At 39.3% G+C, this 14,178-nt stretch overlaps 1 protein-coding gene across 3 annotated transcripts in view; it reads left to right on the top strand.

The window, feature by feature from the left end:
- LOC117511008 (long-chain-fatty-acid--CoA ligase ACSBG2-like) overlaps nt 1-14,178 on the top strand; it is a 46,433-nt gene that overhangs the window by 25,908 nt on the left and 6,347 nt on the right. For all 3 annotated transcript variants that reach the window (XM_034170941.1, XM_034170942.1, XM_034170943.1), the window contains 8 exons: nt 1,130-1,218; nt 2,374-2,494; nt 2,812-2,892; nt 3,707-3,856; nt 4,508-4,675; nt 4,872-5,053; nt 6,975-7,208; nt 7,314-7,531. In XM_034170941.1, coding sequence (XP_034026832.1) covers nt 1,130-1,218; nt 2,374-2,494; nt 2,812-2,892; nt 3,707-3,856; nt 4,508-4,675; nt 4,872-5,053; nt 6,975-7,208; nt 7,314-7,531 — 1,243 coding nt within the window. The remainder of the gene's footprint in view (nt 1-1,129; nt 1,219-2,373; nt 2,495-2,811; nt 2,893-3,706; nt 3,857-4,507; nt 4,676-4,871; nt 5,054-6,974; nt 7,209-7,313; nt 7,532-14,178) is intronic.

The following is a 14,178-nucleotide window of genomic DNA, read 5'->3' as shown; positions in this document are numbered from 1 at the left end:
GACCTAATAAATGTCTTAAAATAGTTCGTCCAACACAAAACATGTGGCTGCACATGCTGAGTTAATAAGCCACTTATTTTATTTTCCTATATGCTGGAATAAGGGATAGAACTCTTCAAATTATTGTTCATTACTTCCCATTTCAATCATAATCACAGGTGAAATGTTCGTCCACAGCCTTTGCTCTGGCGATTTGTGCAGTTTATAGCTGCACATGAAGGTATTTTTAACAAAATTACAAAGAATAAAGTTGCGTGTGCCTCATTAAAGATCAGTAGAAAAGAGCGCTCAGGAGCAGAACATGGGAGTGGTCGGCTGGTTTGCTTCAAAAATATTGGCCACTGAGCGATCCAGTATAGAGATCAGTGGTTGTAGAGGTAAAACTCAAAACAAGCGAAAGCTAGTCATTTAATGAAAGCTAGCAGTTATTAGCATGTTCAGCTACGTGTTAGCGATTTATCTGTTTCATGTTATCACAGTTAATGTATTAGTCATGATCCTAAATTTCAGATTATCTGTACACACATTTATACTGTAGCTCTCTTGATTTGAATAGTATCTTCTGTACACAGTTACTCAGTTTTAGAAAACTTATAGAAGGGAATGTAACCTTAGAAACTTGTTCCTTTGATTGTTTGGTAACAAATGCTTTGCACTAATACGTCTGCGACCTTCTTGACTTGTGCTGCAGTCGTACTTATCTTCTGTCTGCTCTGTTTTGTGATCATTATCTTGCTCTGATGTCGTAAAGTTAAGCAATTTCTTGAAAGGTACACACTGGTCATACCAGTCCCAAGTGCACGGCAGTCAGGACATGACTTTGTGTAGGTTTGACATGCTGCACATCTTCTGTGATTCCTGACAGACAATGTGTAAACTGGCCGTGCAAAATTTATCCCCTCACCCCCAACAGTGTCCCGCTTTGGGCCCAGAATGTGCAGCTGAAAACCAACACCTGGGGGTGTGAAATTTACAGCTTGTGTTACGGCTTCGATTTCACAGCCATGTCCATGTTGCACGAAGCTGTGTAATATAAGAAACATGATGTAGGTGAAAACCAAAGGAAGCACCTTCTCACAGCGTCACTAAAGTCATGATTGGTTTATTTTTTTCAATGCTTGTCTTATAGTTGGGGTTGAAACGTTACCACGGTGTCGGCATCCTGGGATTCAATTCTCCTGAATGGTTCATCTCAGACGTTGGCTGCATCTTGGCTGGGTAGGATCAGATCGGAGATATGTTTTTTGTATTTGAGATGCCTCACCATTGTTACACCAGAAATGTTATATCTGGCTAAGCGTCTCAGCCTGTACTGTCTTCTGTTAGTTAACACACTCAGAAATGTCATGTATCTGTTATACATGGTGTTGTAGTTCATTGCCAAGACCATCAAGGGCCCTATCTTGACAGTCTCATCTGCTTCATGCTATACAATCCGGAAACCTGACAAAACTGTACTGTGATTTGAACCATACTGGAACTTGAAACTGTGATTCTTATTGAATCATGGAGGAGGTGTATGTTACACTCTTAATAGCTGGGTGTGCTTGACTTTGTTGCATTGCTGTTTAGATGATGGATTAAATGTCAGTAAACTTATGTACACAGGAAAATATATATATTTCTAAAGATACCTCTGTCCATAACAGCTATTGGCAGCTTGAACGTTGACCCTCTGTGCATAAGACATGAAGCATTTGTTGCTTACATTCATTTATGTGTGGTAGAAATGAATATGCCGCAAGGAAATTTTAGGGTTCAAAGCTAATATAATTTTTGAAGCCAGGTTAAATTAAATAACAAGTAGGTTCAGAAGATGTGATCATGGTCACAAGCCGGTTTTGGTTACAGACCTTTGGCTTTCTCATACTGAAATCAACAGGCTGAGCTAAACACATCTTGAAAATCTTGAGTTGGTCTTGCCACCTGTTTTCTTTCAAATGTCCAGAAAGTGAAGGGAACTTCCCACGCAGCTTAGGCAGGCTAAGAGATTAAAAAGTCGACATTAAGGCACATGTTGAACTGAAAACGGATTATTGTCCAATTCTGATTTCTGCTACAGACTGAAAAACTCCTTTGTCCCTCAGACCTTCAGACTGTACAACTCCTCACACAGGGGGAGGGGGAGTAACAGGAAGACAGAGTACAGGAAGGAGAGGAACAGTAGTAGCCAGTAAACCAGTATTGATCATTTTGTCTGGTATTTATATTGTCTGTTTATATTTGCAAACTGTTTTTCTTTTTTACTTCACGTTTGATACTCTGTGTGCTTCCTACCCTCTGTGCTGCTATACAATGCTGCTGGAACCTCAATTTCCCAAGGGAGTCTCCCAAAGTGATCGTATAAGGTTTTATCTAATCTCTAATCTCCAGGGGCCTGGCAACCGGCATCTACACAACAAACACGCCTGAAGCTTGCTTGTACGTGGCTGCCAACTCGAAAGCCAATGTGCTGGTGGTGGAGAACCAGAAACAGCTCGAAAAGATCCTGCAGGTCGGAGCTTTGTGTTATGGTAACAGTGGTTTTAGTGCACCTGTGAGATCTACCAACCAATCAAATCATTCACTTATATCAAAAACAACTGGATGCATCGTAAAATGTTCATCTGCTCACAGTTCACTTCAGTCTGAAGCAATTACTTTTATTCTTGTACTTTAAAGTTACATATTTTAAAAAAATATATCTAGTTAATGTATTACTTAACTGCGTCACAGTTGGTGAGATCAAAACTATGAATTACGTAATCCTCTGTGAAGATGTGTGTAAATGCACCATGGAATCATTTTTGGTTATATTGTCTGTGTCTGCAGGTTAAAGATCAACTTCCAGATCTGAAAGCCATTGTTCAGTATAAAGGCGAGCTTCAGCAGAAGGCTCCTGATCTGTACACAGTATGTTCACTGCATAAACCTCCATATTGATAAGAAAGTTGAAATATTTCCAAATCCCAAAATTGGAATAAATAATGTAGTGTTCCGTAGCAAGCCTCAAGCAAATGATTTGTCAGTGCATTATTTATGATAATAAAAGTACAATTAGACCACTGTGTTAGTTATTTATAGTGTACATGACAGCACTGTTGTATAAAGTTTGGATGGATATATATATATATACAGTGAGGAAAATACAAGGTGGTCCAAAAAACCCAACAAAAACGCCCTATTTTCTTTTTGATCTCATTTTTTACTCAGATGAGATATTTTGAAAATTCTTTCACCAAACATTAGCAGAATGATGGGAGATTATGTCCTTCAAATCTGATAGAAATTTAAACATTTTTGGTGGTCTGTCTTTAATAGTTGATAATATGTTCTATCCAGGCTCCTCTTTGACGAATAACTGCAGCAACACGAACGCTGAAATTTTCGATGACTCGTCCAATCATGTCAACATAAGAAGGGAAATCAGGCACATACCAGCTGACATATATATATGTGTGTGTGTGTGTGTGTGTGTGTATATATATATATATATATATATATATATATATATATATATATATATATATGTATGTATGTGTATATATATATATATATATGTGTGTGTGTATATATATATATATATATATATATATATATATGTATGTGTATATATATATATGTATGTGTGTGTGTATATATATATATATATATATATATATATATATATATATATATATATATATATATATATATATATATTGACACATAATCTGTGTCTCTGTAGTGGGAAGAGTTCATGAAAGTGGGAGAGGATGTGTCCGAAGAGCGGCTGAATGCTGTGATTGACAGTCTCCGGGCAAATGAGTGCTGTACCCTCATCTACACATCTGGAACAACTGGCAACCCTAAAGGAGTCATGCTGAGCCATGACAATGTGAGCATCAGTTCATAGTTATATGACTTTGCTTCATTTAAGTGTTATTCCTCCTGTTTAGGCCAGTTAAGGACGTATGCAGAGAGTGGAATCATTATTATTGTTAGTACTATTTAAACTTCATACATGGTTGTTAACATGAGATTACACATGATACAAAAACAACAATGAAATGGCTATGCAAAGAGAGATTATAAGGATATGTTAAGTCTTCATGGATGTCACGGAAGGGCCAAAATTAAAATTATATTCTGATTTTCTTAGTTTTAAATTATAATATTATTGTGTATGTATGTCAATGAAAAATAGAGAACTAAAGATAGAGCCTTGAGGAACGCCATTGCTAAAATGCAAAGACTCTGTTCAAGTGCCTGGCCAATATTGGTGGTGTGTGTGTGTGGGGGGGGGGGGGTTGTAGGGTGACAGTGCAGTTAGTAGTTGATAAAATTTGTTGCTAAATTGGTTCTAGCTTGCCTAGTTGATTCAGATGATTCCACCAGCTGTTAATGTTAGCGATGGTCTGTCCAACCCGCCATCCAGCTCCAGTCCTGCAGAGATTGTTTTTTTTACATACTTTACTATGTCAGCCAAGTATGACACCATTTAAATTATTTTCAAACCTCTTTGACACTTCCTCTTCCTTGTGACCAGGTGACGTGGACAGCCAAGGCAGCAGGATCCATGACACAGATGAACTATGCTGAAGAGGTGGTGATCAGTTACCTGCCACTGAGCCATGTGGCAGCGCAGATGAGTGACATCTGGGTTTGCATGAAGTATGCAGGGACCACATACTTTGCTGAGCCAGATGCCCTCAAGGTCAGGATGTCAAATCAAATCAAATCAATTTCATTTATATAGCGCCAAATCACAACAAACAGTTGCCCCAAGGCGCTTTATATTGTAAGGCAAAAGCCATACAATAATTACAGAAAAATGTGTAAGATACTCAAGTAACACATGGTGTTTATACACAAATTCTCTTTGTGGTTTATTGTAAATTATACTTTCCCAGGGCTCTTTAGGAACAACTCTGAAAGAGGTACGCCCAACCTCTTTCCTGGGAGTGCCTCGTGTGTGGGAGAAGATGGAGGAGAAGATGAAATCTGTTGGGGCTAAATCATCCTCACTGAAGAAAAATATCGCAAATTGGGCAAAGTCTATAGGACTGCAGTACAATAATAGTATGATGATTGGGTAAGACAGTGGCAACACACTATATTGAATGTTTTGTAATGTTGTTTTTGGAACTCATTAAGTAAACTTAATGATGGAGCTTGAACCCTGAGCATATCTCTTTGGAAGCATTTGCATTCATGTGCAAAGGAAGTCATTTCAGGTCATACAACTAATACGGAACACTTTGGAAGGTTTTGTACAAAATGAAGTGTTTAAGAATCAGAAATAATAAATATTATAGTACACATAATAAATATTATAGTACACAACTCCAGGAAGACAAGGGATAGTTGACTGAAACTCATTAAACCACATTGTAGAACAAACATATAGGTAATCACATTCACACAGAGAGTCATCAGTGCCTGGAATATGTAGTTTGCCAAAGAGCATTTCAGCTGGCGAACAGTATCTGACCTTGAATTAGTGAGTGATTTTGTGATGAATCTGTGTAAAGGAGCTGATCCAAAACATTTAACCCTCAGGGGTCCATGGACCCTTCACTGAGTCCACATCAATGATTTATTTTTCAGGTTTCTGGACTCTAGAGATTTAAAACCTTTTTTACAGTACTGCAAGACAACGTGATTTGGAACTAGTAGCAGTGAACTCAAATGTACTTAAACTGTGTAGGAATGTGCTATGTTTACTACCGCATGATGAAGTTATGAAATACTTAAAGTGCATATCTCACTCCAGTCAATGCTACGTTTAAAAAAAAAAAAAAATTTCTTCCAAGTCTTTAAGTTGTGCGGGCACTTGATAAAGCTGATAAAGGTGAACTTAGACAGATAAACTGCACAAGAGTATAAAAGATGTTTAAGTCATTATCATGGCATAACCTGGGGAGTTGACCTTTAGCTAGCTGAAGGTCATTCTGTTGCATCTGTGGCCACTTAGTTTCATGCTTGGAAAAGCAAAAAGCAACGTCAATCTGGGTTCCTTTTGGTATTCAGAAAAAAAAACCCCCACATCAAATGCATCTAAATAAATGATAATTAACAGGGTGTCATCGATATACCCTGAGAGATGTAGCCACCTAAGTTCTCCGCTGTGTTCACACACCAGCCATGTTAACTGTCACTGTTGCTCTGGTTCCAAAGTTGCTATCTCCTTTCAAAAAATCCAGATCGTAGAAAAACATAATGTCAGTAAAGATCTGATCGGCAATTGTCGTTTGTGTAGCTTCCATTTGTCCATTCATAATCACTGATCCGGTAAGCACATAATGCCGATAAATGGCTGGGGGTGGGTCCGATGTCCACGGCACGTCTATCACGTTAAGATTGCAAAAGCAGTCATTTTCTCGTAAAGCCTTCCTGTTCCCACCTTTAAACACATGAATGGCCTTCTCCACAGATTTTTTTTTTCTCACGCTGTGCTCAGCTGTAATTTCTCCACTGTTTTTGGGAGGCATGTAGAAAACACTTACACTTTTCCCTGAAAAATCTTACAGTATCTGTGGGAAAATGACACAACTAATAAACACCTCAACTGGTTATGGTGGACCCTCGCAAAATACTCACACCTGTTCACCATTTCCACATCAAAGTTCACAAAAAACACAGGTTTCGAGCTGCAAAAAAAAAAATAAAAAATCCTGTTTTCCAGTTCATTTCAATAATGTCGCTGAGTGAGAGGTGCATCACATGATGTCACTGAAGTCAACATTTCTGACAAGTTCACGTTTCTGAGCATTTATCAGCAGCACGTGAAATCAAGCTAATTTCCCCATGTTTATTATTTAATTTCTCAGGGCATATGGCAACAAAAATAAAGTGCAATACAGCAATATTTTAATAATTCTTTAGTTATTTTGAATAATCAGCTCATTTGACATTTCATTTACCAGAGATGTGTACTTTAATGTTTCATTGTAAGACCATGAAACATAGACAAGCCTACGTGTTGTCATATTGTATGTTTTTTTGGGTTTCAGGGAGAATGTGGTGCCTTGGGGCTTCATGATGGCCAACAGCCTTGTCTTTAAGAAGGTTCGTGCTGCGCTAGGCTTGGACCGCGCCAAGTTTTGCTTTACAGGCGCTGCACCCATCACCAAAGACACACTTGAATACTTCATGAGTTTGAACATTCCTCTGATGGAGGTATATGGGATGAGTGAAAGCTCTGGTCCTCACACTGTCTCAGTGAACAACGATTACTGCCTCACAAGGTCAGCAGAAGGGCATTATGGGACATTTTAAGCATGGCTCCAGCACAACCTTAGTTACAAATGAGTCTAAATTAATATATTTGCACCTTTTTGTTATTTGCTTAGCTGTGGAAAAGTAATGAAGGGCTGCAAGACAAAGTTGTCCAATCCAGATAAGGATGGAGTTGGAGAGATCTGTTTCTGGGGGCGTCACGTTTTTATGGGCTACCTGGACATGCCTGACAAAACAGCTGAAGCTGTTGACCAGGATGGATGGCTTCACTCTGGAGACTTGGGAAAGCATGACCAGAATGAATTTCTGTTTATCACAGGGCGAATCAAAGGTAGGCTGTGGTAATAATACCCCCATCACACATACGCTGATTGAGGCCGAATTGCGTCAGAATGACACATTTGCCCACAACCAGGAAATACTGACTTGTGGTCCGAAGACCAATGGACGGCGGTCTGTGAGCATCTACATACTTGGTCCCATTCAGTCTGCTGTACTGAGTGTGTTGCACATGTTCAAAACACTCTTGGTGCCATTGCGATGGAATGCACATCTGATGGCGGTCTACATATTCTGATGGCATCAAAACAGCATCTGAAATGATCTGATTGTGGTTAGTTGAGATGTGAGATCGATCAGTCACAGCAAAATCTGCCAGCATATTGTGGGATGTCCACCTCCACTGGACCCTGGCCAGGGAGGACAAACGAAATGTCGATATGTAATATTATGTGTGCGGCATGCATTCATCATATACAGTGAATGTGAACAGTGCCCAATCAAACCAAAAGTACAGCGTGCCGATGCGCCTCTCCGTGGTCTCATGTGCAGTAATGTGTCATAGTGCACATCAGGCACGGAGCTGAATGGATCTCACCGCTGTAATATGCATATTATTACCTAATCACCATCTAAACTCTGTAGGAGGTGTGGATTTGTATCCCAGGCCATGACAACTTTATTAAACTTGAGACTCACCTCCAGCATGGAACCAGGACAGCGTAGAGCACACAGGAACCAAACCACAGCCTGTTGTGAAAAGCCTCTCACTCGGCTCCTGTGTGCTGCAAATAACCATGCAAAAGGTAAATCCCATGTGATAATCCAACCGACATCACGGTGTACGGAGTTGCGTTGTGCTCCTGAAGTGAGCAAAAAAGAAATTCAAGTTCACTTTTCCATACCACTTCATCAGGAAGCTATATAACCAGTGATACAAAATGCAAAACATGCACGATACAGTTTCTCCAGTTTCTCAAATCACAGCCAGAGAAGCCTATAACTTCTTCTGGGTTGTCTGACTGTCTTGGTGGGTTTCCTCACACTTCTTCTTCTTGCACAGTCATTCAGTTTTTGCTACCAAAGTAGCCCATTACTTATGGAACCCATCATCTTGGCTTTAATATTTTTAATTAATTTATATCAAGTTGTAGACATTTGCTTTGAGCTTAAGAAAGATAATTTTTGAATTTTTTTTTATATTGAGAAGCCTGATTTAATTTTGTATTTGAAATGGCATAAACAACTTAAAATGTGTGAGAAATGTCAAGCGTCCCAATACTTTTGAAAGGCACTGTATGTCAGCTTGTCTGTTTTCCATTTTTATGTAAAATCACAGTCTATAAGATGATCAAAGATTTTTTTTGAATGGAAAACACTGGTAATACTATTGCTGATAAATGAGAACAAGCAAATACTATAAAAAAAAAAAATCACAGAAGGCCTTGGGAAATATAAGAATATGAATGAAAACAGATCCTGGATTTGCATCTAGGTCAAAGTAGAATCAGCTTTTCCTTTACACAACACCATCTTTCCACCAAATTTTACAACTAATTAACCAAAGCCATGAACAACATTAACTCCTTTACAAATGTAGCAATGGTCTCAAACACGACATTGTCAGTTATGCATTTCATGTTATATGGTCAGTGCTTTGACTGCTTAGAAGGGCTGCCACAAACGACTATTTTGATAGTCGACTAGTCAATGATTATTTTTGCGATTAGTCGACTAGTCGGATCATACATAATTTCCTAAATTAAAGCCTGCAGCATTTTCCGAGAAACGTCGGGATGAAAACATGAACATTTCTTAGACTTCATTTACATCAATCATTCAGAAATACAAACAGTGTGGTACTTTATAGTAAATCTGTGTCAGGTAGGCAGTTCTCAAAAACTAAATGTCCATGCTGGAAGGAGACAAGTGAGGGAAGCCACCAAGACACAACTCTGGAAGAACCTTTGACTTCTGTGAGAACATTTTATTGTGTTTTAAAACTTTGTGGAGCAATTGCAAACACCAAACTCTTATAAAGAAGGAAAAAATATACAAACATGTGCAGGTAAACTTTGATATAAACTGAACAGAACAATGCAGGCTGATTTGACTCCCCATATTTTTTGCATAAATAAATCAGAATAAAATAAGAGGTAACTCACTTTGAAATGAATAAAACATTTCGCTGCAGCTTATAATAACTTTGAAAAATAACAAAAATCAGCAAGGTTCAAGGTTCAAGGTTACTTTATTTGTACCAAAAGGTAAATTTGTTTTGGCAGTGAGTCACACCATTCATAACAATCACATAACACATAAAAACCGATCAAAATACCCTAAATATAATTAAAAATATAAAAATACAATAAAAATATAAAAATACAATATAAAAAATATAAGAATACAATACCAATAAAGCAGTGCAAGTACAGGCCAATAGCATGGCGCCAGAACAAAAGTCACAGAGCGTGTGCCATCTCAAAGCAAAAAAGCGGATAAATTAATTAAATATACAATCAAGGTCGTCTGTTAAGTACACTAATAGCAGCAGGAATAAAAGTGCTCTTATAGCGCTTAGTTCTACAAAAAGGAACTTTATACCTCCGTCCTGAAGGGAGCAGTTCAAACTGATCAAAAAGAGGATGTGAGGCGTCCTTTAGAACTGCCTTTATTCTAGCATTTATTCTGACTCCACTTTATTTTAGTGTGATGGTCATTTTTTTCTCCTCATCAGTCACGTTTTATGCTTGAACACTATATTAAGCTTAAGACTGAGCAAATATATACCTTTGGAAAATAACAGCTGTGTTGTGTGTGGGCCGCCAGAAGAGGAGGTACTGCTGGCCCACCACCAGTGGGCACCCTGCCTGAAGTGCGGGCTTCAGGCACGAGAGGGCGCTGCCGCCATGGACACAGCCGGGGGTGACAGCTGTCGCTCATTACCTCTTGACAGCTGTTACCCATCTACTCAACATCATCTCACTCCATAAAGACCAGACGTCATCTCCACCTCGTTGCCGAGATATCATACTTCATTGGAGGTAATATCCTCAGCCATTTTGTGTTACGATATATCTGTATATTGTGAGTGTTTGCAGGAGTACCGGTTCCTCTATCTGTGGAAGCTGAGTGAGTGCAGGACGGCACTCTTTTCCCCTGAGGAATCACTGCGGTACTCATCACATATTGAGTGAGAGGTGGAGGTGGCATTCCCACCATTGTTGTTACTGGGTGTACACACACCCACACTTGACTGTCTTTGTTCTTCGCCAGCAGTACCAGATCTGACAGTCGGGGACGGTGATCACCTGGGAATTCGGGACTTGGCGGCTCCAGTATTCACCAGGTTCTGGGGCGGCGGAAATCGTGTGGTTCCGGCTCTTCTCAGGACAGACGTCTTCTATCCTCGAGCCTGCCCACACGTCACCTTTGTGTATTGACTGTTATGATATTCTGAGATTGTCTGTATGTTCGTTGTGCACATTCACAACATTAAATTGTTATATTTTGGCTCATCTATTGGCCGTTCATTTGCGCCCCCTGTTGTGGGTCCGTGTCACTACACTTTCCCAACAAGCTGTTAAAGTTCAGAGTTCTCACCTGCTTTTTGTGATCTGTGCCCCTGAACATCACTGCAGCTTCTCCACAGCAGGGTTTGTTTAACCCGTGTATGCGTAATTTTTGCTCAGTTCATTTATATATTCTCATTTTTTAAGGATGTTTTAAGGATATTTGACTGTTTATTTTATCTCATGATCTCATAAATTCAGTATACGATGCGCACATGGTGTGAACAGGTCGGTGCCATCAGAAAAACACCGGTAGAGAAAGAGCAGAGTAGTTCCACGTTTTTTTTACATGTTCACTCGGGTTAAAATCTTCTCTCTCTGCTCCGCACTCGCTGTGTCATGTGCACTGATGGTTCTCAGCAGAATGTAACATCTCGTGTCTCCGTTCAGGAATCTCCCTCCCTCCCTCGCAGTCTGCAGCGAGTTGTCTCCGTGCGTGCACACACACCAACAGCTCCTCCGGTAAACTGCGCATTTTAGACAGCTTTGAACAAGACGGCCACTGTTTTAATCGGGGGTCTTATCCAAGTTTGAACATTCAAATGACGGCAGGACGGCTAGCTGCCTAAAACTATGAACTGAGAGAAAAACAAAGACTTAAATAAAATAAACGACTCGTCGACTACTAAATTAGTTGTCGACGTTTTCATTAGTCGACATTGTCGTGACAAGTTGACTAGTTGTGGCAGCCCTACTGCTTGGTCACCACAGTACTCTGTATAGTTCTTACCAACACCACAGAGGTTATAGTGTGCGTTTTATTTTTAGCAGCATGCCTTTTAATGCTAAATTATAGCCCAATTTACACATATGGATCTGCGTGTTAATTTAGGCACAGAATTTACACTGGACGTTAGGCATGTGACTCTCATCACTGACAGCGGTTCGATATGCACCTCCATACACTACTCGCAACATGATGCATGACGATACTGATGGTACAATGCGATTTGGAATGTATTGATGGCGATTCAATTCCTCACAATGTGATACGATGCGAATTAACATGATGCAAAGAAATTATACCAAAAATTTAAATAGAAAATAAGAAACTGCAATTCAGTATGGTGCTATGGTATTCTTCTTCTTCTGATTCTACTAGAGACAGAGGATTTGTTTTACTCCTTAGAAGCTGCAAATTTAACAGATTCAACATTAAGGAACAGAAATCAGTTCCCCACATATTTGGAACTCATTTCATCACGCTGTCAGAACTTAAACAGTACAGTGTTACAACCCCAATTCCAGTGGAGTTGGGACGTTGTGTGAAATGTAAATAAAAACAGAATACAATGATTTGCAAATCCTCTTCAATCTATATTCAATTGAATACACAACAAAGACAAGATATTTAATGTTCAAACTGATAGACGTTTGTTTTTGTGCAAATATTTGCTCATTTAGAAATGGATACTTGCAACACATTTCAAAAAAGCTGGGACAGTGGCAACAAAAGACTGAGAAAGTTGATGAATGCTTAAAGAACACCTGTTTAGAACATTCCACAGGTGAACAGGTTAATTGGAAACAGGTGAGTGTCATGATTGGGTATAAAAGAAGCATCCCCAAAAGGCTCAGCCGTTCACAAGCAAAGATGGGGTGAGGATCACCACTTTGTGAACAACTGCATGGAAAAAATAGTCTAACAGTTTAAGAACAATGTTTCTCAATCTTCAATTGCAAGAAATTTAGGGATTCCATCATCTACAGTCCATAATATAATCAGAAGATTCAGAGAATCTGGAGAACTTTCTACACGTAAGCAGCAAGGCTGAAAACCAACATTGAATGCCCATGACCTTAATCCCTCAGGCGGCACTGCATTAAAAAAACCATCATCATTGTGCAAAGGATCTTACTGCGTGGGCTCAGGAACACTTCAGAAAACCATTTTCAGTTAACACAGTTTGTCGCTACATCTGCAAGTGCAAGTTAAAACTCTACCATGCAAAATGAAAGCCATACATCAACAACATCCAGAAACACTGCTGCCTTCTCTGGACCCGTGCTCATTTGAAATGGACAGATGCAAAGTGGAAAAGTGTGCTGTGGTCTGATGAATCCACATTTCAAATTGTTTGTGGAAATCATGGACATTGTGTCCTCTGGACAAAAGAGGAAAAAGACCATCCAGATTGTTACCAGTGCAAAGTTCAAAAGCCATTTATAGACTTTATATACAGGATTTAAAGACACTGCTATTGCTAAACAAGTTTAAGCTCTGCTTTGAATCTCCAGGTGATGCCAAAACAGACTCGCACAAAGAATTGGACCCCGGCGTCATTGGACCGTACGCTGCATGGGGAGACATCACCTCCTTCCACCTGATATAGACAGAATAGGGTCTACGATTAAGATCTGCTTGAGGTTTCTTCCTCAAATTATTCATTCATTCAAATCATTAGAGCTGGTTTATCATTCATTCATTCAAATCATCAGAGGGAGTTTTCCTTGCCACTGTTGCCTGTGTGCTTGCTCTGGGGGTTGGTAAGGTTGGACCTTACCTTTTTTTAGTTGTGATTTGGCGCGATTTAAATGAAAACAAATTGGAATCAAACCAATTCCAATTGAACTAAATGAAAATAAATTGAAATCGAACTAACTAAAATTGAACGAGCTAGGACTCACAAAGGTTACATGTACTTTCGGGTGTTTGTTATTTTCATATTTTACTTGTACTTGTAGTTTTTCACTTCCTTTTCTCTCTTTATTTGTTTTTGTTTTGTATTTTGCACCTCACTTTTAGTTTTTCTTTTCTTCATCTTCTTTACTGGCATGACTAAGGTCACGTCAGCAGAGGGAGTGTTAAGAGCGTTCCATGATGCATATCACTAAATGGCAGATGCACATTTTTTCACATACATTTTTTAACCTACTTGCACTGGTGCTACTAACAAAAAAATTACTTGCACCAAAAAAAAGTTACTTACACAACCAAAAGTCAGTCTTATATCAACCTTAAAACTCCTCCTCTGATGTGTCAGACTCTTCGTCTCTGGGTACCCTCTGGGCCCGTAAAGCCCCTTTCACACCAGGGCTGCTTCCATTTGCGTCATGTGTCGTCATGACGCCACCGCGTGGAAGCAACTCAGTGCCGAGACAAACAGCTCGATGCCACAACAGCATG

This window comes from Thalassophryne amazonica, chromosome 5, assembly GCF_902500255.1.
Source record: "Thalassophryne amazonica chromosome 5, fThaAma1.1, whole genome shotgun sequence".
In the NCBI taxonomy this organism is placed as follows: Eukaryota; Metazoa; Chordata; class Actinopteri; order Batrachoidiformes; family Batrachoididae; genus Thalassophryne; species Thalassophryne amazonica.
Note: the sequence above shows the minus strand (reverse complement) of the source record. Positions and strands in the feature narration are given on the sequence as shown.